The sequence below is a fragment of the Astyanax mexicanus genome, chromosome 13 (assembly GCF_023375975.1).
Source record: "Astyanax mexicanus isolate ESR-SI-001 chromosome 13, AstMex3_surface, whole genome shotgun sequence".
NCBI classification, from domain to species: Eukaryota; Metazoa; Chordata; class Actinopteri; order Characiformes; family Acestrorhamphidae; genus Astyanax; species Astyanax mexicanus.
In genome coordinates this window covers 47931288-47956411 of record NC_064420.1, presented here as the reverse complement: position 1 = coordinate 47956411, position 25124 = coordinate 47931288, and the positions used below count along the sequence as shown (strand labels likewise).

At 38.2% G+C, this 25124-nt stretch overlaps 1 protein-coding gene across 1 annotated transcript in view; it reads right to left on the bottom strand.

Moving 5' to 3' along the window:
• Positions 1-25124, bottom strand: part of slc9a8 (solute carrier family 9 member 8) — a 76249-nt gene that overhangs the window by 15785 nt on the left and 35340 nt on the right. The window contains exons 5-10 of the mRNA XM_049463132.1: positions 21054-21137; positions 19309-19410; positions 14151-14185; positions 12656-12799; positions 1484-1622; positions 720-825 (exon numbers count right to left, since the gene is read on the bottom strand). Coding sequence (XP_049319089.1) covers positions 720-825; positions 1484-1622; positions 12656-12799; positions 14151-14185; positions 19309-19410; positions 21054-21137 — 610 coding nt within the window. The remainder of the gene's footprint in view (positions 1-719; positions 826-1483; positions 1623-12655; positions 12800-14150; positions 14186-19308; positions 19411-21053; positions 21138-25124) is intronic.

Below are 25124 nucleotides of genomic sequence, written 5' to 3'. Positions count from 1 at the left end.
TAACTCAACACAAAAGCTGAATTTTCATTCTAGCTTTCATCCATCTTGGCATCACTGCTTTTGGGTGACATCATGACATCATGCCACACCTGATGCAAGAAATCAAGAAATTCAGCTTAGTTTGATGGCTTTGACTGGAGTTAAAACATTAGTATTTTGACCAATTCTCATTTTCTACAAACAAATGTTCTAAATTAACATATTTTCATTTTTAGAATAGTAGGAGAGGATTTGGACAGTGCTGAGTGTAGGAGTGATTTAATAAAACACTAAAAGATAAAGGTGATAAGAAACATATAATAACGTATAATAATATGACTGCTTTTATTACTGTTGCTACTGATGTGTGGGGCGGCCATCTTGGATTTTTTTAACTCTGGGTTTGTGAGGATCGCCAAACCTTCTAAACAGAAAATCCAGCTTCTGGGGGCGTTCCAGTTGAAATGACTCAGTCTGTAAGGGTTTATTTAATGTGGGGGCGTTGAAGAGGTAGACCCAAGAAAAGAGAAGTGACACTTCAGCTGAAAGCAATTTTCTTCCTTTTCCACCAGTCTGATCTGGGATTATGAAGATCGCTTTACGAGTCGAGCGTGTTGAGTGCGGAGGCGCGGTTCCACTGAAACCACACCCATGTTTCTGTTCTGCATGCGCTGCCTGCGACACACTGGCCCATTGTTTGGAGAAGAATGCAGCACTGGGGCCTGAAACTGAAAACCCACCGGAGAGTTTGATCCCTTCCGACAGACCATACGGCAGATAGGCGAAGATGATCATCATGCCAAATTCCAGAGACGGGGTCTTCCTCAGGTCAAAGTGCTTCAGGCACTGAACAGATATGGTTAAGACCATAAAACAACATAATAGTTAAAAACACCCTTTTATAGTCTTTCAGCACTAAGTATAATACCAAATACAGCTCTTAAAAATTAAGATAAATTACCAGTTTCTCTTATTTTGCTATTTTTTTACAGGCATATGTTTGAGTAAAATGAACATTTTTGTTTTATTCTATAAACTACTGAGGACATTTCCCCCAAATTCCCAATAAAAATACTCTCATTTACAGCAAAATGAGAAATTGTTGCTTTTTAACCTCAAATAATGTTTATGTTCATAAAGTTTTAAGAGCTCAGAAATCAATATTTGGTGGAATAACCCTGTTTTTTAATCAAAGCTTTCATGCATCTTGACATGCTCCCCTCCACCAGTCTTACACACTGCTTTTGGACTACTGTACCCACCCAGAGAGAGCGAGCAAGACCAATTATGCTCACTCATGGCTCCGGCAGCTGATGGCAAGCTGCATGATCGGGATTCAAACCAGCAATCTCCCGAATACCAATATTTTAGTTTATATTTTAAGTTACAATAGAATAGTTGTACTGTACTGTAGTGTCTACTTTATCTTTAAAAATTACATTATTATACAGTGAAACATGCAGCTGAAGTCTGCAGCTTTAGACACTTTATTACAGAAGGATACAATAGCAGATATGAGGCCGGTCAGCGTTCCCAGAGCAGCTGATCCAAAAAACATTTTGAGGAAATATCCCAACGCCTGCAGGAAGGTTTCCCAGCCGGTTACCGTGGAAGCGTCTGAACCAGTGAAGCCCTCTGCCGTGCTGCAGGTGGAGAAACAGAGTTCAGTTAAACAAAAAGGAGGATTACTATGTCAGTTTCATTAGAGCTGGGCGATACGGCACAAATCTATATCACAATATATTTATTCATTTTTGTCGATACGATACAACTTGATATTGATATAAACAGTATAGAAGCCAACACCCTTGTTGTACATAATCACACACTGATAGAGCTGCTGGGTGTCCAGCTATATTATATTATATTGTAATATATAGTATTAAAATAAATTATATATATATATATATATATATATATATATATATATATATATATATATATATAATAAATATATTGTCCAGCTTTAAGCTTAATCATGCAACATATTAATATTGGGGTGGGACAAAATATATCATATCGTTCTATTTTGTGATACATGCAGTAAAATATTGGTATTTTGTTTTCTCAATCATAGGAAATCTAATCTTAAAACCCACCCCCCAATCTGACTTACTATAAAGTATTACATCATTACTCCACATGGTGGCGCTATGATCAAATAAATAGGGTAAACCTGCAGTGAAGAATATTGGTTGTTAAATTATTCTGTAAAAGTGACGCCAATAAATCCATAATTCCTGTTATTTGATTATTTAGGAGTATTTTATCCTTTTCAGTAACACATATCATACGTCTTAAGCCTTATGTTCATCATGACCAGAAGCTCCGCCCACTTCTCTACTACAATACAGAGTTACTATATTCACTAATACCACTTTACTACAACTTTACTACTGTACACAACACAAGCCTTATGTTCACCATGACCAGAAGAAGCTCCGCCCACTTCTCTACTACAATACAGTTACTATATTCACTAATACCACCTTACTACAACTTTACTACTGTACACAACACAAGCCCCCTTATGTTCATCATGACCAGAAGCTCCGCCCACTTCTCTACTACAATACAGAGTTACTATATTCACTAATACCACTTTACTACAACTTTACTACTGTACACAACACAAGCCTTATGTTCACCATGACCAGAAGAAGCTCCGCCCATTTCTCTACTACAATACAGAGTTACTATATTCACTAATACCACTTTACTACAACTTTACTACTGTACACAACACAAGCCTTATGATCACCATGACCAGAAGAAGCTCCGCCCACTTCTCTACACTACAATACAGAGTTACTATATTCACTAATACCACTTTACTACAACTTTACTACTGTACACAACACAAGCCTTATGTTCACCATGTCCAGAAGAAGCTCCGCCCACTTCTCTACACTACAATACAGAGTTACTATATTCACTAATACCACTTTACTACAACTTTACTACTACTGTACACAACACAAGCCTTATGTTCACCATGACCAGAAGAAGCTCCGCCCACTTCTCTACTACAATACAGTTACTATATTCACTAATACCACTTTACTACAACTTTACTACTGTACACAACACAAGCCTTATGTTCACCATGACCAGAAGCTCCGCCCACTTCTCTACAATACAATACAGAGTTACTATACTCACTAATACCACTTTACTACAACTTTACTACTACTGTACACAACACAAGCCTTATGTTCACCATGACCAGAAGAAGCTCCGCCCACTTCTCTACTACAATACAGAGTTACTATATTCACTAATACTACTTTACTACAACTTTACTACTGTACACAACACAAGCCTTATGTTCACCATGACCAGAAGAAGCTCCGCCCACTTCTCTACTACAACACAGAGTTACTATATTCACTAATACCACTTTACTACAACTTTACTACTGAACACAACACAAGCCTTATGTTCACCATGACCAGAAGAAGCTCCGCCCACTTCTCTACTACAACACAGAGTTACTATATTCACTAATACCACTTTACTACAACTTTACTGCTGTACACAACACAAGCCTTATGTTCACCATGTCCTTAAAATGCAAATACTATCATTTATCGCAATTATTTCTGGGAAAATATATCAACCACACTAGAAAAAGAGTTACAGTGCAGCTAATATTAGTATTTAGTATTCAGACAGTAGAAAAGACACTTTAGGTGTAAGAAGATTCAGAGAGAACAGTGCAACAGAACCCTCACGGGTCTCTGGAGGGCACTAGCGCTGTGTTTCTGAGGCTTTGGGTTTTGATAGTGTTGCATTCTGAGCATATGCTGACTTGGCACAGTCCTCCACTTCCTCCATGTGTTCTCAGAAATCCATCTCAATCATTCAGCTTTACATTTCCCTCAAAGGCAAACAGAACCGTCTAACTGATCACACACAATCACGCCATAATCATACTTCAAAAATGCTTCAAAAATCGAATTAATAACTAAAATTAAATAACTATTTTTAATCTTTAAAATATTATGTTGCTGTTGAAAAAAATGTTTTTTTTACACTGTATCAGAATTTCCTGAAGAATTTTTCCAAATGAAATAATTTAGCATACAGCACCAGTCAAAAGTTTGGACACACCTAAAATTCACTGTTTTTTCATTATTTTACAATGTTCTGCATAAGGTAGAGTCTCCTGGAATTCAGGCTTTCAGTTAACAGCTGTGCTGAACTCATCAAGAGTTAATTACTTAGACGTCTTGCCTCTTAATAACGTGTTTGAGAGCATCAGTAGTAAAGTAGTGAAGAGGTAGAGTTACAGGTATACAGTGAATAGTTCTAATTCATATTATGAAAAGCAAGAACTACTCAACTAAGTAAAGACAAAAATGACTAAGGTCAATCTGAAAATTTTAAAGAACTTTGAAAGTATCCTCAAGTGCAGTCACAGAAAATACAGACAAAAATGTTATGATGGAACTGGCACTCATGAGGACTGCCACAGGAGAGGAAGAGCAAGAGTTTTCTCTGTTGTACAGGATTTATCAGAGTTACCAGCCTCAGAAACCGCAAGTTATCCCCAGAATAAAGCAACTAAATGCTTTCCAGAGTATTTTGGTTTATTTAACAATGTTTTTAAGTTACTACATGATTCCTTATATGTTCCTTCATAGTCTGGATCACTTCAGTATATATTTACAATGTAGGAAATAATAAAAGATAAAAGACTGGAACTGTACATTCACATACCACATGTCAAGGGACAGGAACGAGTATTGCGTCCCATGATTTTTGCCATGTCCTTTGGAAGCTAAAGTACACTGCGCTGACTTGTGAGATATGTGGGCGGGGTCTCCAGCATTAAATGTGATATAATATAATATTCATTGAAGATGAATCCGAGATTATTTGGCTGGATAGCTAGACGGTTAGCACTAAAACAACCTGTGCACAGTTTTAAATAGAATATTTTATCATGGGTGGCTAGAATCCGTAGCTTAGCTACCCAGCTAACAAATTAGTGCCCATTCCACCAGTAAAAAGTTTATCATTTATATGTGGAGCTTTGAATTACAGCCTTTAATCTTAAATCCACTCATACTTTGGGGGATGTGTGCTTTGAAGCATAGGCTAGAATAGCATAGTTTAGCTACCCATCTAACAGATTAGCGCCAGTTCGACCAGTAGATAGGTAGGTAGGTAGATAGATAGATAGATAGATAGACAGACAGACAGACAGACAGACAGACACATAGATAGGTAGATAGATAGATAGATAGATAGATAGATAGATAGATAGATAGATAGATAGATAGATAGATAGATAGATAGATAGACAGACAGACAGGATAGACAGGACAGACAGACAGGATAGATAGATAGATAGATAGATAGATAGATAGATAGATAGATAGATAGATAGATAGATAGATAGATAGATAGATAGATAGATAGATAGATAGATAGATAGGACAGACAGACAGGATAGATAGATGGACAGACAGGATAGATAGATGGACAGACAGGATAGATAGATGGACAGACAGGATAGATAGATGGACAGACAGGATAGATAGATAGATAGATAGATAGATAGATAGATAGATAGATAGATAGATAGATAGATAGATAGATAGATAGATAGATAGATAGACAGACAGACAGACAGACAGACAGACAGATAGATAGACAGACAGATAGACAGACAGGATAGACAGACAGGACAGGACAGGACAAGATAGATAGACAGACAGATAGACAGACAGGACAGGACAGGACAGGACAGGACAAGATAGATAGATAGATAGATAGATAGATAGATAGATAGATAGATAGATAGATAGATAGATAGATAGATAGATAGATAGATAGATAGACAGACAGATAGATAGATAGACAGATAGACAGACAGGATAGACAGACAGGACAGGACAGGACAAGATAGACAGACAGACAGATAGACAGACAGGACAGGACAGGACAGGACAGGACAGGACAGGACAGGACAGGACAAGACAGGACAAGACAGGACAAGACAGATAGATAGATAGATAGATAGATAGATAGATAGATAGATAGATAGATAGATAGACAGACAGACAGACAGACAGACAGACAGACAGACAGACAGACAGACAGATAGATAGACAGATATGACAGATAGATAGATAGACCGACAGACAGACAGACACAGACAGACAGGATAGACAGATAGACAGAGAGACAGATAGACAGATAGATAGATAGATAGATAGATAGATAGATAGATAGATAGATAGATAGATAGATAGATAGATAGATACTTTATTGATCCCTGAGGGGAAATTCTAGTATAAAACTTAAATCCATGTCAAATGACTAAAACTTGAAAATGTTGCAACTAGAATATATTATTGCAACTGGGAGAACACTGACAGAGCCATGGGCTAACCCCCAAGAGTCGTGCCCTAATGCCACACAGCTGGGGTTCATTAGGACAAAGAGCCCCAGGTGCAGCATAAAAAGCTCGAGTTCAGCCCTCACAGGTGAGAGTGACGGCTCAGAGACTTCAAAAGGATTGAGTGAGAGACACTGGGGAGGTATGAGCTAATCACAGAACTCCACCAGGCTTTTAAAAAATGGAGGAACTGTTACAGGAAGACGTTTGGCTGACCCACATGGCAACGCCTTTAGATCAGCTTAAAATTGGACTCTCAGTTTCAGCGGTGATGCGATGAGCGGAGAAACTGACTGACTCATGCTTAACTTGTTTATCCAGCAGTAATGTCATCCACCTGTTATTTGACACACACTGTAACTCTACACACAGACACACACATTCACACACGTCTGCTTTGTTTGGCTGTGAGACAGGATTTCTAGGGTGATAGTAAACACTGTATCTACTACTTACTGGTGAACTGTTGTGCTACAGACAATGTTAAAGACAGTACAGTATAGTAGTAGTAGTAGTAGTAGTAGTAGTAGGTAGTATTTACAGATGATGACAGATAAGAATAGGTGAGTATAGGTATGAATAGGTGGAAATATGTAAGAATAAGCAGGAATAGCAAAGTGTAGGTAAAAAGTATGTGATATTAGGATTAGAATAGGTGAGTATAGATCAGTATAGGTGAGTCAGGGTGAGTAATAGCTGACAAAAGGTGACAATAAGATATATGAGTAAAGAAAATAGGTTTGATAATAGGTTTGAATAGGGTAGAATAGGTGAGTATAGGTGGGAATAGATAAGGATAGGTAAGTATAGGTAAGTATATATAAGAATAGGTGACAATGGGTTTTAGCATATATTAGAATAAGCATGTATAGATGAGTATACGTGAGGACAGGTGGGTATAGGTGAGGACACGTGAGTATAGGTGAGGACAGGTGAGCATAGGTGAGGACAGGTGAGTATAGGTGAGGACACGTGAGTATAGGTGAGGACAGGTGAGTATAGGTGTGAATAGCTAAGTATATATAAGAATAGGTGAGTATATATGAGAATAGGTTTAAATAGGTGAGCATAGATGAGGGTAGGTATGAATAGGTGAGTATATATGAGAATATGTGAGAATAGGTGAGAATGGGTTTAAATAGGTGAGTATATATGAGGGTAGGTGTGAATAGGTCAGCTTATATGAGAATAGGTGAGTATAGGTGAGAATGGGTTTAAATTGGTGTAAATAGGTGAGTATAGATGATGGCAGGTGTGAATAGGTGAGTATATATGAGAATAGGTGACTAGTCGAGTATAGTTAAGGATAGATGATCATAGGTGAGTATATGTGAGAGTAGGTATGTCTAGGTGAGTATAGGTGAGAATAGGCAAGAATAGATTTGAATAGGTCAGGATAGATGAGGATAGATAAAGATAGGTAAGTATATATGAGAACAGATGTTAATAGGTGAGCATAGGTAAAAATATGTGAGCTTAGGTGAGAAGAGGTGAGAATAAGTGAATGTAGGTGAGAATAAATGAGGATATATGAGAATAGGTAAGTATAAATGAGTATAACTGAGAATAGGTGATCTATACATACCAATTCTCACCTGTTCTTATCTATTCTCACTTTTTTTGCCTTTGCTCACCTATGCTCTCCTATGCTCTCCTATCTTTTTCTATTCTCACCTATCCTTGCCTGTTCTCACCTGTTCTTGCATTTCTTACCCCTTTCTCTTTAGGTGAGAACCAGTGAGAACAGGTGAGAGAGTGAGTGAGACTCAGGTGCACAGGTTACTCTGTCATAAATACACAGTAAAGCCTCTGAGTGCCAGCTAAAGGGAAACAGATCAGATTATAAACATATATATAGTTCTCATCTGGCCAGAGTAGCTCAAGAAGCTCAGGATTGGTCAGGCCACCTGACTCCAAATCCACCTCTCTAATCCCGCCTACCTGGCCCTGCTGACTGGCCCACACCTGGAGACTTCCAGAAGGCCAGGGACGGCCAGAGACGACCAGAGACGGCTGTTTCTGAGACAGTCATTCAGAAAATCTAACTAACATTAAAGTGTATGTCCAAATATTTGAATAATGCTTTATAATAAATGCAGTATTCAGTTGCATAAATAAACATAAATAAACAGCCATCGCTGACACACGTATGTGAATACACACCAAGCTTCTGGTCTAGTATTGCCATTAGAACAGGACTCTGGAGCAGATAAACAAACATGGCACCAAGCCAAATGCCGGGTATACGCTAAATAGAGGGGTATAAAGCCCCTCCAGACTCTGCTCCCTTGATTTCCAAATGAAATGTAAAATTTACTAATGATTAGTGATGAATTGGAGAGCCATGTCTGTCATCTGCTGGTGTTGATCCACTGTGTTTTATTATCAAAAAACTCCAAAGTCAGTGCAGTTTTGTTTTCCCACAAAATCTTACAGAACTAAATATCTTACAGCTTCCCTCTGCTACTGACAACTTTTATGGAGGTGCGGATTTCATTTTCCAGCAGGACTTGGCACACTGCCCACACTGCAAAAAGTACCAATTGGTCTTATATAATATTTGAATTTTCGGAGACACTGATTTTTGGGTTTTCATTGAAAAACAAACACTTAAAATAGATCAATCTGTGTGTAATTCATCTATATAATATATGAGATTCATTCTTTGAGATGCACCTGTATCTAAATGAGTGTAGAAGCTGAAGAGAGCTGAGCTGAAATGTTAGGACTTCATGTAAGAAATATTTTTGGTCAGTGGTGGTTAAATGAATCAATAAGGAAGTTTCAGCATCAATACTTCCTTTCTCTTTTCCAAACGTACAGCCTGTTTTACTACTGCATTTTAAGAATGGTCTCAGAACTGGATCAGCTGCATTACACAAGCCGGCATTAACCGTAACAGGGAAAGTAAAAGATACAGGAAGTAATGAGTTTAATGGGAAACCCCGTTCTCAATCAAGCACACACTGTTTATATGAGTTTTCTCTTTTCTCATTATAATTATACAGATTATTTATATTATTGTTCATATTCTTCTTCTATTTAAACATTTCTAGTCCTTTTATTAGATAAATATGTTTAATTAAATAGACAAATATGGTACATGAAGTTTGGAGGTGTGTAGTGATGATCTAATCTGAAGCTACATGAAGTTTGGAGGTGTGTAGTGATGATCTAATCTGAAGCTACATGAAGTTTGGAGGTGTGTAGTGATGATCTAATCTAAAGCTATGAAGTTTGGAGGTGTGTAGTGATGAACTAATCTGAAGCTACATGAAGTTTGGAGGTGTGTAGTGATGAACTAATCTGAAGCTACATGAAGTTTGGAGGTGTATAGTGATGAACTAATCTGAAGCTATATGACGTTTGGAGGTGTGTAGTCATGATCTAATCTGAAGCTACATGAAGTTTGGAGGTGTGTAGTGATGAACTCTGAAGCTACATGAAGTTTGGAGGTGTGTAGTGATGATGAACTCTGAAGCTACATGAAGTTTGGAGGTGTGTAGTGATGATGAACTCTGAAGCTACATGAAGTTTGGAAGTGTGTAGTGATGATCTAATCTGAAGCTACATGAAGTTTGGAGGTGTGTAGTGATGATGAACTAATCTGAAGCTACATGAAGTTTGGAGGTGTGTAGTGATGAACTAATCTGAAGCTACATGAAGTTTGGAGGTGTGTAGTGATGAACTCTGAAGATACATATAGTTTGGAGGTGTGTAGTGATGAACTAATCTGAAGCTACATGAAGTTTGGAGGTGTGTAGTGATGATCTAATCTGAAGCTACATGAAGTTTGGAGGTGTATAGTGATGAACTAATCTGAAGCTATATGAAGTTTGGAGGTGTGTAGTGATGATGAACTTTGAAGCTACATGAAGTTTGGAGGTGTGTAGTGATGAACTAATGAACTAATCTGAAGCTACATGAAGTTTGGAGGTGTGTAGTGATGATCTAATCTGAAGCAACATGAACTTTGGAGGTGTGTAGTGATGAACTAATCTGAAGCTACATGAAGTTTGGAGGTGTGTAGTGATGAACTCTGAAGCTACATGAGGTTTGGAGGTGTGTAGTGATGAACTAATGAACTAATCTGAAGCTACATGAAGTTTGGAGGTGTGTAGTGATGAACTAATCTGAAGCAACATGAAGTTTGGAGGTGTGTAGTGATGAACTGATCGGAAGCTACATGAAGTTTGGAGGTGTGTAGTGATGAACTAATCTGAAGCAACATGAAGTTTGGAGGTGTGTAGTGATGAACTGATCGGAAGCTACATGAAGTTTGGAGGTGTGTAGTGATGAACTGATCTGAAGCTACATGTAGTTTGGAGGTGTGTAGTGATGAACTGATCTGAAGCTACATGAAGTTTGGAGGTGTGTAGTGATGAACTAATCTGAAGCTACATGGAGTTTGGAGGTGTGTAGTGATGAACTCTGACGCTACATGAAGTTTGCAGATGTGTAGTGATTATCTATTCTGAAGCTACATGAAGTAGTGAAGAGGTGTGTAGTGATGATCTAATCTGAAGCTACATGAAGCGATTCGAATGCGTAAGTGAATATTTTTGGTAATATAGTGAATATTATTACTGATTGAACACTGGTAGACACTAGTACCCCTGCCCACCCTCTGCACAGTAAATACTGACCCTGCTACAGACTGTGCCAGCGCTTTGTCTTTGCATGGATGCCAGTTTCACTCATGTTCTGGTGTTGCCTGTGGCCAAGATATTGCTGGGCACTCTCTCTCGATTATTCTCTCTCTCTCTCTCTCTCTCTCTCTCTCTCTTTTACTCGCCGCCTGCAGTAATTCTGTGGGAACTGAGAGAGAGTGTGGTTGTTGGGACTCGTGAGCGTATGGCCTAGTTGTGGGTGTTTGAGCTTTAAAGAGGAAGCAGCTGAAGGAAAGGACGGCAGAGGCCGTGAAGAAGCTACGGGAACAAGGAACTGGAAATAATGAGAAGTAGTGTAGTAGTGCAGACACCCTCTCCCCATCCTCCAACCTCCCCCTCCTTCAGTTCATACATTAATACACTCGGTTTCATCCCTTTCTTTCAGTGGAATCTCCACCCCATGGTTATAATACACAATTATATATTTATTACACATTAATTATAAATATATTATACATACAGTATATTATCTGCCTGGTCAAAAAAAAAGGTCACAATCTAATATTTGGCTGGAGCGCCTTTATGTTTGATTAATTATGATGGCAATGGGAATCGCTGTGGCATCGTTTCCACAATGTCCCAACATTTATTTCTGTCCAGAGCTGCATTAATGTCTCCCCAAGATCTTGTATCAATGAGATAAAAAAAAAATGAGATAAAAAAGAGATTTGGAACACGGCACAAAGTCTTCTCCTCCAGCACATGCCAAAGATTCTTAAAGAGATTCAGGTCTGGACTCATTCTTTGGGCCTATAATGTCCTTTTTCTTCTTCTATAGTTTAATAAGTTACGATAGCCTGCCTCAGGTTTGTGTAATTGGTCAGAATTGTCTAATCAGGCATCAAAAGATCCAGAGCGAGACCACCTTGACACCTATGGTCGGGTCAAATTTTCACTTGGAAATACCATGTTTAAAATTGAAAGGTATTATAATTTAAATGTAAAAGTTTATTCTGGTTTAACTAAAATGAGAAACTATAAAAAAAAAATCCAGTAAAATCAGCCTGGGTAAATGGCAAAAGGGTATTTTTTACTTTATTTTTTACTTTATACTTATAATTACATTTTAACAATAGTAATACTATTAATAATACGAAGAAGAAGAAGGAGAAGAAGAAGAAAAAAGAACATAAGATTAGGTGTACCTAATAAAAGTTATCAAATAAAGGTTTTTCAAATTGTATTTAAGAGATAAAATAAGGTAAAAAAAGAAAACTAGGTCTAAAGGAGTTAAACACACAAAAAAAGGAAAACGAAGCAACTTTTAAAAAATAGGAGTAGATAATAAAATAAAAGATAAATAATACAAAATAATAACAGTAGTAATTAGTTACTTGAAAATGTTCAAATAAAACCACATAATATAACCCAATACAATATATATTCATGTTTGCAGCCATATATATGATTTTTTTAAATTAAGAAAATTACAGGTTTTATGTGTCATTTTTTTAGCTAGCTAAACACTGCCTTAAAAATCTTAAACTAATTTACAATCTTAACTTATATTGTACACCCCTAGTGGAAAGTTAATCTATTAAATCTATTTAATATACAGTATAAAATATGATATGTGATAATACAGATGAAAACCTACTTGGTTAGTACGATGGACACAGCGTCGTTGAGAATACTCTCTCCAAACACCAACATGTTCAGCACAGGGTCCACATTCAGAGCGTTAAAGATAGCGATGGTCGCTACAGGATCCACAGCCGAGATCAGAGAACCAAACGCAAAACTGCAAAACAAGATATTATATACTCACAATTCACTGTTTTTATTTTTAAAAATAAAAGTTTGAATACATCTTCTCATATAATGTTTTTATTTTTCCCAACATCGTAAATGAATACTGAATCATCCATGCATTTAGATGGTTTCTGAGGCTGGTAACTGATGAACGTATCTTGTACAACAGAGGAAACTCTTGCTCTTCCTTTCCTGGGGCGGTCCTGATGAGAGCCAATTTCATCATTACGTTTTTGGCAGTCCTTGAGACTGCACTTGAGTATACTTTCAAAGTTCTTAAAATTTGACTGTCATTTTGTTCTTTATTTAGTTGAGTAGTTTTTGCTTCATATAATATGGATTAGAACATTACTCAAATAGAGCTATTCACTGTGTAAGAGGGATGTAACTGTACATGTATTATACATGGTTCGATTTGCGTAAACACACGCAGAACACACGGTACAAGCAGTCTATAGGAGACTTGTGGAACCAAATTAATGGTTGCCTGCCACTTTCCAGTGTGAACGCAGGGTTAGGCGCTCGTACTCTCTCTCTCTTTCTCTCTCTCTCCAGTAATATGTTTAGGAAAAATATTTGTAGTTTAAGCACTTTAAGTAATGCAGTTGTTTTTCTTAATAAAGCGCCACAATCAGGCTCATTGTTTGTTCCAACAAGATCTAAAAGTTGGATCCTCTCATGATGACAGTAGGAGAGAGCCCTGGTTTCAAGCATTTAAAAGAGCTCGAGCCCTGTTACAACATTCCATCCCAAAAAACTAAACATGATTATAATGAAGATTCATTGATATCATGAAGTTAATAAAGAAGAGGCTATACAGAATGACCAGCCTCTTTATTTTTTCCACCAACCATACCGAAAATGTACCGAAAATGTACCGAAAATGTACCGAAAACGCACCGAAAACGCACTGAACCGTGGGGTTTAGATCGAGGTGTGAACCTCGAACCGTGAATTTTCTGTACTGTTACACCCCTACTGTACACCAACTCTCACAACTTTACAACTGATGCTCTCAAACACTTTATTAAGAGACAGGAAATTCAAGTAATTAACTCTTGATGAGTTCAGCACAGCTGTTAACTGAAAGCCTGAATTCCAGGTGACTCTACCTCATAAAGCTTACTAAGAAAATTTAGCCAAGATGTGCAAAACTGTCCAATCTAGGCAACACTTTTGCTTACAAAATAATTCTGTATGTTTTTCTTAACAGTTTTGATTAAAATTGATTTTGTATTAATCTATTAAAAAATATTAAAGTAAGTTTGTGTCCCAAATTTGAACTGGTATTGTACACATATCTAACACAAGATATAACAGTAAATCAGTAAGTCACTCACCTGTCAGTCATGCTCATCTTGTAAATCACGTCCGCCTGTTGGAAAATACATGAATGGTTAAAAATTATAGATATTTTTTTGCGAATTATTCTCATAATCAACAGGCCCAAAGCAGGCATGGGCTTTTTGAATGGAGTCAATAGGCGAACTTCATCAGTGTTAAAGCAATGGTGTGACATATCATTTATCGTAAATGCGATAAGGAATCTGTGTCTGATGTGGTGGTAAAATGTGTGAAATGTGTGGTTTCCCTTTTTCCCCTTAATAGAAAGAAGTGTGAACAGATGTGAACAGATACGTGACTCTGGCAGACACCTATTTTAATAACAGTAATAAAAGAAAAGGACGAAATAATGGTTTATATAACGTTGCTTTAGGGGGTTGCCAGGATATCTCAGTTAGATGCTACAATGTTGCATAGTATCTGATAGATGAGTGCTACACTGTTGCACAGTGGCTGCTACAGTATTTAACACTGTTTCTATGCTGTTGTTTGGTGGTTGCTAGGGTGTTATCGTATAGTAGTCATAGTATCCGAGATGATTGGTGGTAATGTAATGGGTTAGAAGCATCTGACGTGAAAAAAATTCTGCTCTGTCTCTCGTTAATACAGACCAAAATAGCTCATTCAAAATAGCACTGCCACTATAATCAGGAGATTGCTGATTCGAATCCAGGGCATGCAGCTTGCCACCAGCTGCCAGAGTCCTGAGGAAGCACAATTAGTTTTGCTCTCTCTGGGTGGGTACAGTAGATGGTGCATTTTCCCCTCATCACTCCTAGGGTGATGTGGATCAGCACGAGGCTGTGTCTGTGAGCTGATGCATCAGAACCGAGTCGCTGCGCTTTCCTCTTGATGGGGGGATATACGAGTAGCAGCTGAATGGGTGGGACAATTAGCCACATAAATTGCGAAAAAATGGGAAAAATAAAGCCACTAAACATGGACATAATCTGAAATGTATGCTAATTCACTCGACTGTATATGCAGTTTTAATGCTTTACTTTTTAAACGTATGTAATTTGAGCCCCATTTGGGAGGAAAACGGTCCGTGCTTTGGTGTTGCGCTAGCTAGTTAGCCTGTTAGTTAACATTTCTAGTTAACCAACTAAGACTTTACATGTTTTTATCATCAGTACTTTGTCATTAGTTAGTCAAAAACAGCTGTACTGAGCTGTCTGACACTCTGTGCCAGAATGTTAGCCATCATGCTAGCTAAGTAAAGTCCTCTGATTAGCTATGCTAAGCATTTTTAAATCTCCAGACCGATGGTTTACTGTTTAACGCTACTGTATGACTTTATTTATATAATGTCCTGTGGTGAACAGAATGTTAGCCTTTATGCTAGCTAAGTAAAGTCCTCTGATTAGCAATGCTAAGCATTTTTTAAATCATCAGACTTGTGGTTTAATGTTTAACACTACTGTATGACTTATTTAAATAATATCCTGTGGTGAGCAGAATGTTAGCATTCATGCTAGCTAAGTAAAGTCCTCAGATTAGCTTTGCTTAACATTGTTTAATCTTCAGACTAGTGCTGTGCGATATGACGATAAATATCGTGGGGACCATAGAAAAATATCTATCCTTCTACTTACCTTCTATCGTCTCTATCGTTTCTACAGTAATTTCATCAATTATTCATGCAAATATATATTGGCGTGGTCACTTTGCATAATTTAAGTGATAATAAAGTAATATTAGCAAAAACTCGCTTCATAATGTGTTTTTTTGTGACACAAAAAAGTGAGCAATGATATTATTTTGTCATATCCTTTGAAGAATAACTGAAAACATACTCAAATGTGATACATCATGATATATATCGTTATCGTGATATAAAAAAGTCCATATCGTGATGTATGATTTTTCCCATATCGTCCAGCACTGGTTCAGACTGATGATTTAATGTTTAACGCTACTGTTTGATACTGTTTGACTGTCTGATTTAAACATATGTGCCCGCGAGGTATTTTAGAAATAGAATGAAAGTTGGCCCGCTGTTAAGCAGGTTTTTATAATGTGAGATTCAAAGTTTGAATGCTAGGTGTCAGAAACGGGCCAAAGAGTCTAACAGCGGAGAGGCTGCGCATTTCTAGCGTAGAGAAACGGGGCAAAAGATTCTAAAAGCGGAGAGAGTGCGCATTTCTAGCACAGAAAATCGGGCCAGAGTGTCTAAAAGCGGAGAGGGTGCGCATTTCTAGCGCAGAAAAACGGGGCAAAAGAGTCTAAAAGCAGAGAGAGTGCGCATTTCTAGCGCAGAAAAACGGGCCAAAGAGTCTAAAAGCAGAGAGAGTGCGCATTTCTAGCGCAGAAAAACGGGCCAAAGAGTCTAAAAGCGGAGAGGGTGCGCATTTCTAGCACAGAAAATCGGGCCAAAGAGTCTAAAAGCGGAGAGGGTGCGCATTTCTAGCGCAGAAAAACGGGGCAAAAGAGTCTAAAAGCAGAGAGAGTGCGCATTTCTAGCGCAGAAAAACGGGCCAAAGAGTCTAAAAGCAGAGAGAGTGCGCATTTCTAGCGCAGAAAAACGGGGCAAAAGAATCTAAAAGCGGAGAGGGGGTGCATTTTTAGCACAGAAAAACGGGCCAAAGAGTCTAAAAGCGGAGAGGGTGTGCATTTCTAGCGCAGAAAAACGGGCCAAAGAGTCTAAAAGCGGAGAGGAGGCGCATTTTTAGCGCAGAAAAACGGGCCAAAGAGTCTAAAAGTGGAGAGAATGCGCATTTCTAGCGCAGAAAAACGGGCCAAAGAGTCTAAAAGCGGAGAGGAGGCGCATTTCTAGCGCAGAAAAACGGGCCAAAGAGTCTAAAAGTGGAGAGAATGCGCATTTCTAGCGCAGAAAAACGGGCCAAAGAGTCTAAAAGCGGAGAGAGTGCGCATTTCTAGAGCAGAAAAACGGGACAAAGAGTCTAAAAGTGGAGAGAGTGCGCATTTCTAGAGCAGAAAAACGGGACAAAGAGTCTAAAAGTTGCCGTAATTAAGGAGTTTGATATTAAGAGACATCATTAAATTAAACATTAATTTGAAAAATCTTAGTTTACACAACACTGTCAAAGATAGATAAAGATAGTAAGTCAAGTAAAATAGTGTGTAAATGAAAGTAATCAGGAAAAATGTATTATTTAAAGTATAAATATAAATATATATAAATACAAATATATTTCTCCTTCTGGCCCCCAACAAAAAAAGTTTGGACACCCCTGCACTAGTTTATGTCCAAATATTTAAAGACACCTACTCTAATGTCTACATTCAGCTACTTTAAGATGAAAAAGAAGCTCATAATTGCTTATCTTACACAAATTCCTGCCCTCAGTAATACTGTACCTATACCCCTGTAAAGTTTTCACACAGTACAACACTATGAAAACGCCATTATTTCACCCCTGCTCCTCCTAGATTTTTATTAAAGGCATTTTTGAGCAGCTTAATCACAAACTTCCTCAGTCACATGTCCACTAATTCACGGCTAACTGCTTCTGTGCTGTTATAAATTGCCTGGGGGATTCTGGATTCATTTCCTCACACTGGCTTTCGCGGGAAGGGGAAAATCATGTACTACATTATGGATAATTTAACGGGGAGCGTTCCTTTAAAGTACTTTAGAAAGCCGCGAAACCATTACCGGATTATTTATTTTATTTATCAGGGGAATCCCACCGAGACTGGGAGTCTGGCTTTAATGGAAACCCAGTTAACACACATTACACATCGCATCACATTAGCTCCATACAGCTGCGGAGGACGCTTTGCCTCCACAGATAAATATTTGAGAATGGGATATTAGGAAGTGCAAAGTGCTACTTAAATTATAGCTAGCATTAAATTAGCTTCTTAATAACAATTAACGTTAAGTCTTACACTATAAATGAGAAATGAAGTATTGGGGTAGCTACTCTCTCACTGTTTCTTCTAAAATCAAGGGTGTTAAAAGGAGTTTATCCTGCTTTTGTTGGAGTAACTGTCTCTACTGTCCAGAGATGATCCTTGGGTCCAATCTTACAACCTGCGAACCAGTGCTGGGCGATATGGGAAAAATCATATATCACGATATGGAATTTTTTTAGATATCATGATAACGATATATATACAATCATGATATATCACATTTAAGTATGTTTTCAGTTATTCTTCGAAAAAATATGACAAAAAAGAAGATTACTTAATTATCACTTATATAAACCGAGTTTATGCAAAGTGACCACGCCAATACATTTCATCGTAGCCTACTTTTTAGATATTTGCATAAATAATTAATGAATTTACTGTAGTAACGATACTTATTGTCATATCGCACAGCACTACTGCAAACAGTCTATGTTCAAACTGTGTACCTGCGTCGTGAATATATCTATTCTGATGGGTGTGGTGGTCTAGAAATTTGGTGTTTTTTTAGGTATATTTCTGGTGTATTGCTATCTTGGCAATAAAAAACACAGGTGCACCACTGACTGAAAACTGAAATCTAGACAGACGTCAACAGTTAACTAGTCAGACGTTCGTTGCTATTTTGGCAGATATTTGTCAACAGGTGCTGTGCTACCCAAGGTGGTTGCTCTGCCACCCAAGGAGGTTGCTATGCTACCCAAGGTGGTGGTTGCTATGCTACCCAAGGTGGTTGCTATGAAGTTGTGTTGTTGACAGTTTGCTAGATTTCTAGAGATTTCTACACTGCTCAGAGCCGAGAGCAATGGTATTTCAGCCAGTTGATGTGGTGTTTATGAGTGGATGCTGCGGTGTTGTATAGTATCAGATAGTTGCTATGGTTGGTGTCTTGGATGGTTGCAAAATTGCAAAATTAATTGCTGTGGTACCCCATTGTGGACTGTGGGCGTTTTTTTTATTTGTCTCTGTATCATCTTGACAGAATAATGGCGCCAAAAGAACAAAAACAAATTCTGCACAAACCCAAAAATCTAAAAAAAACAAAAATAAATACAAAAATGTTGAAATAAATACTTTTAAAGTGTAGACGCCCTACAGGCCTATTTGGCAGTCATAATCAATTCATTATAAAGCCCAGATGATTGAAGGGTGTCCACACCTATTCAGTAAGCCTGATATTAATATTCATATTAGGGATTGAGGATGTGAAATGCTTACGAGACTCCTGCTGCTTATAAATGCCACTTTAAGCCACTTCAGATATAAAGGGATTACCTGACCAAGGAAGTAGATTCCCCCGCCGACGATGAAGGCAGAAATAGCTGTTCCAATGACGGCGAATAAGGTAATGGAGCCGATGTTTTGGAAGAAATTGCCCTGCGGGAGAAGAGAGTGACGCATCAGAGCCAGCCCTGACTACCCAGCATTCATTCTAATAAGCTGATATTAGAAACGACGTGAATCTCTATGAGTCTGCAGCCATATAAAGAAGCATGTTTTCTCAGAAACACTCCTCTCCACTGATGCTGCTGAGGGTCTTGCAGTGAGAAATGTACGAAATGAAGAAATGCCCATAATTACCTGGATTCTGAGACTGTTTAACACAATGTGATCCATAAAAATGCATAAAAGCTTAATTCCATGTACAGTACCAGTCAAAGGTTTAAACCACCTTAAATTCATTTGCGCACTGTAGATTAACACTAACGTCATCCAAATGATAAAGAAAACATATTTAGATTATTTATATTTTACATTCTTCAAAGTAGCTCCTCCTGCTTAGCTAGCTTAGATGATCAGTTTTGCACATCTCTGCTGGATTTTCTCAGTCAGCTTTATGACTGACCTGGAATTCAGGCTTTCAGTTAACAGCTGTGCTGAACTCATCAAGAGTTAATTAACTTGAATTTCTTGCCTCTTAATAAAGTGTTAGAGAGCATCAGTTGTGAAGAGGTAGAGTTACAGGTATACAGTGAATAGCTCTACTGGAGAAATGGTCTACAGTGGAATGATGGAACTGGCACTCATCAGGAAGAACCCAGAAAAGGAAGAGCAAGAGTTCCCTCTGTTGTACAGGAAAGCTTCATCAGAGTTACCAGTCTCAGAAACTACAAGTTAACAGCTCCCTAGAAAAGAGCAACCTAAATTCTTCATAGTCTGGATCACTACATTATTAATTTAATTTGTAGGGAATAAAAAATAAATAAATAAAAACACTGAATGAGAAGGTGTGTCCAAACTTTTGACCTCCAGCTAATATACACTGTGTTAATGATCAAAGAAACAGATGCATTAACAAAAACAGTTGCATGCAAAAAAAAGTGTAGAATCGCAATTTCTTCTCATTTAGAAGGAAGATAAAAGTTCACACTGATAAAGGGAACTCTTGGTTAATTGTTGTAGAGGTTCCTAATGCCTTCCTGTGCTAATCCAACCCATACAGCTTCAATATTCTCAAACAGTTTCTGCAGACTGTATGGTAGGGATAGAGCGTCCAATAGAATAGCATCCCACTCATTTATAACCAATCAGGGATGGGTCTGGAGAAGCAGCTGGCCATTAGCATCTTTTAACATCCGCAGTATGTGGATGAGCATTGTCCAGGGTTCCCGCTGGTCCTTAAAAAAGTCTTAAATTAAAATCTGCGTTATTAAGGTCTTAAATTGTCTTAAATTTACTGTAAATTAGCTGTAGGTATAACATTTTCAGACCGTCTGTTTCATGCCGGTGGGAAAGCACATATTAACACTAGCGGCAAGTTAGCTAACGTTACCAGCGAGAGAACTAAGGATAGTGGAGCGCTAGCTAACATTAGCGGCGAGCTAGCTAGTGTTACTGGCGAGAGAACGAAGGTCAGCGAACTAAGGTTAGCAGCAAGCTAGCTAATGTTACTGGGGAGAGAATTAAAATTAGCAGCAAGCTAGCTAAAATTAGCGGGGAAAGAACTAAGGTTACCAAAGAAATTTTCACTACATTTTTGGGTCTTAAATTATATTTATTAAGGTCTTAAAAAGCATTACCTTGTGTAGTGAGTATCCAGACTCAAAGATGATGGGTGGCAGCAGGAGAAGGAAGAACATGTTGGGTCTGAACATTTCTTCTTCCTGAGAGAGAAAAAGAGAGAGAAAGAAAGGGAGAGAAAGAGAGGGAGAGCTACATCACTGTTTATTCCCCCACTTTATTTTTGAGACGATAAATTGACAGCTTGTGTAAATGATTTTCGCCCTGAGGAAATACTGTAAATATATACTAACGCATCTCAAAAACTTAGAATACCTTTGAAAAGTTGCTTTATTGTAGTAATTCAGTTCAAAATGTTAAACTAATATATTATATAGATGTATTAAACACAGATATATTATGAGTGATACCCAAAATTCAGCATCTCAGAAAATTAGAATATTATATAAGACCAATTCGTACTTTTGGCAGTATGGGCAGTGTGCCAAGTCCTGCTGGAAAATGAACACCATCTGCAGCAAGATGATGCTGCAGCTCTTTGGAGGTGGTCTGTGGATTGTCCTTGACTGTTCTCACCATTCTTCTTCTCTGCCTTTCTGATATTTGTCTTGGCCTGCCACTTCTGGGCTTAACAAGAACTGTCCCTGTGCTCTTCCATTTCCTTACTATGTTCCTCACAGTGGAAACTGACAGGTTAGATCTCTGAGACAACTTTTTGTATCCTTCCCCTGAACAACTATGTTGAAGAATCTTTGTTTTTAGATCATTTGAGAGTTGTTGTGATGACCCATAATGCCACTCTTCAGAGGAGATTCAAATAGGAGAACAACTTGCAATTGGCCGCCTTAAATACCTTTTCTCATGATTGGATACACCTGGCTATGAAGTTCAAAGCTCAATGAGGTTACCAAACCAATTTTGTGCTTCAGTAAGTCAGTAAAAAGTAGTTAGGAGTATTCAAATCAATAAAATGATAAGGGTGCCCATACTTTTGCACCGGTCAAATTGTGGTTTAATGCATATTGCACATTTTCTGTTAGTACAATAAACCTCATTTCAATCCTGAAATATTACTGTGTCCATCAGTTATTAGATATATCAAACTGAAATGGCTGTTACAAACACCCAAATATTTAGAACTAAAAATGATTAAGATTAATAGGGGTGCCCAAAAATTTTTCATATGACTGTATGTGTGTAGGTCAGCGGGTGGAGGGGGGTTGTTGCAGAAGTGGTACCCACTATATTAACTGCACGCCACTGATTTCAGGGTATAATTTTGCTCACAATATGTTTAAATGTTGGTGATATTATTGTGCACGATACGATATGGCCAATACTTTTGTGCACTTTTATTAACTGAAAGGGTCTTTTCTCTCACTTCATGCAGAACATTGTCTGAAACGTGAGTGTGAATAACTATAACTATATCTAAATCTAGAAGGTGTAAGTGCAGTGTTAATGCTCACTTCTTAGAAGTAAAACAAAAAGAAAAAAAAAGGAAATGAGGTCGGATCTACGCTTGCTTGGTGAACAATAGCATGATAGCTAGCACTCTGGTGTGTGGTCTGGTTTGGGCTGGTCTATGTAGTGTGGTAAAAGATATAGATCTACTTTATACGTCTCTCCAAACTTTATCTCTGATCAGTCTGGTGAGTTCTTTGGTCTTCATGATGCTGTTTGTTCACTAGTGTTCTCTAACACATCACTTAGGCCTTCACAGAACAGCTGTATTTATACTAGTCTATACTATTCTTTGATTAACTGAGATTAATTGTATTTGTTATTTTTAGGATGCGTTTTTATAGTGGATATTTAACCCTTCTTTAACCTCCATCCACAACCACAGGAAGCCTGCCACGCACACTCACCAGGGCTGTCCGATAAACACTCACGGCCAGGAAGCCTCCAAAAGCCCCATCTGAGCCTCACACAACCCTAAAGTCACCATGCCTATTGTCATACATGAGCTAGAGGAGTATACAGTCCCCCAGTATTGAGCTGTGGAGCAGAGGAACTGTGTTCTCTGGAGTGATGGAGCTTCATCCAACACTTTGGTATGAGCTGGTGTTACAGAGCTGGTTATCTGACACCAGCCAAACACAACACTACACTAAACTGTTCATAATGTTTTTTTTTTTTATCAGATTTTATAAGTTATGCAAACTATGTTGTTAAACCTGTAATTTGACCTTCAGTTTTCAGTATTTTGGTCTCTCCCCATACAAACAGATAGAAGGCTGGTTCTAGCATGTTCTGTAAACTTAACAGACAGACACAGAGTGACACAGAGAGACAAAGAGAGACAGACAGACCAAACAGACAGAGTGCATCTAAAGGCAATCAATTAAAGAACATGTGTCTCAACACTTTTGTCTATGTATATATATTAGACTTAGATGGATAGATACAGACAGACAGACAGACAGACATGAGTGCGTGTATCCTACCACTTCTGTTTATGTATATAAACTGTATTTAGACAAACAGATAGCAAGCTAGATACAGACAGATGAGTGCATGTATCCCAACACTTTTGTCCATGTATATATACACTGTATAGACATATAGACAGACAGACAGACAGAAACTGACACATATTTGAGGGCATGTATCCCAACACTTTGTCCATGTTTATATACTGTATTTACACACAGACAGACAATCAGACAGACAGTCAGACAGACAGACAGACAGACTGTATAAAATATGCTTTTACTGTATAGACAGACAGCCAGACAGACAGATGAGTGCATGTATCCCAACACTTTTGTCCATTAATATATATACTGTATGGACGTATAGACAGACAGACAGACAGACACCGACACATATTTGAGGGCATGTATCCCAACACTTTGTCCACGTTCATATACTGTATTTACACACAGACAGACAATCAGAGACAGTCAGACAGACAGTATAAAATATTCTTTCACTGTATAGACAGACAGACAGACAGACAGACAGATAGATAGATAGATGGATAGATGTGCATGTACCCCAACACTTTTGTCCATGTATACAAACTGTATTTATAGACAGACAGACAGACAGACAGAGACCAACAGATATTTGAGGGCATGTATTCCAACACTTTGTCCATGTTCATATACCGTATTTACACACAGACAGTCAGAGAGACAGACAGTGAGACAGTCAGACAGACAGACAGTATAAAATATGCTTTCGCTCTGCTGGGTACAGAGGAAGCTGAAATGCTGCACCCTCAGTAAATCAGCAGACTGCACTGATGAGGATCAGTGATTAGGTACCATTTCCAGCTCTGCAATGTCCACTTCTCTGTGTGTGTGTGTGTGTGTGTGTGTGTGTGTGTGTGTGTATGTGTTGGGGGGTGGTCTGACGTCATTCACTCATGTCCTTCACGCCTGTGCACACACAGAGCGAGAAGGTGCACATTTATGTACTCTCTCTCTCTCTCTCACACACACACACACACACACACACACACATACACACACACACACATACACATACACATACACATACACATACACATACACATACACACACACACACACACACACACACACACAACCCTGACATGCACCTTTTCCATTACCTATGCATGTGTGCATTTGTTCCCCCTGAGTAAGCACACAGATAAAACTGTTACAAACAAGGTGTGTGCCAACATTAAACCTGACAACAATTGAGCACACACACACACACACACACACACACACACACACAATCAAGTACAAATTGCTCATCGTTCCCGATCTTGCACTGTAAGCCAGGTTACACAGTGAGGTTAGTAAATCTGAGGATGGCCGTTGTGGTAAAAAGATGTTGAGAAATCAAAGGCAGTTTAGCAATGAGGAAATAAGGGAAAAAAGCAATAGTTCCAGTCAAGCTAGTCGACATGTTTGTCCAAACCAGTTAAATCCATCCGTCGTTGTGCCCGAGGGCTTAAATGACATTATGAGGCGTGAAACCCATTTTTCATACAGTCAATAAATACACAAAAAGCGTACAAATAAAGAAATTCTATAGGTGTAGCATGCATCGACTGAGAAACTTGACTGAAAGAAGGTCAGACTGCTACTTGGTACCATATCACTTTTTGCTTTTTAGCATCATTTTCTGTTTAAGATCCAATGACTGTC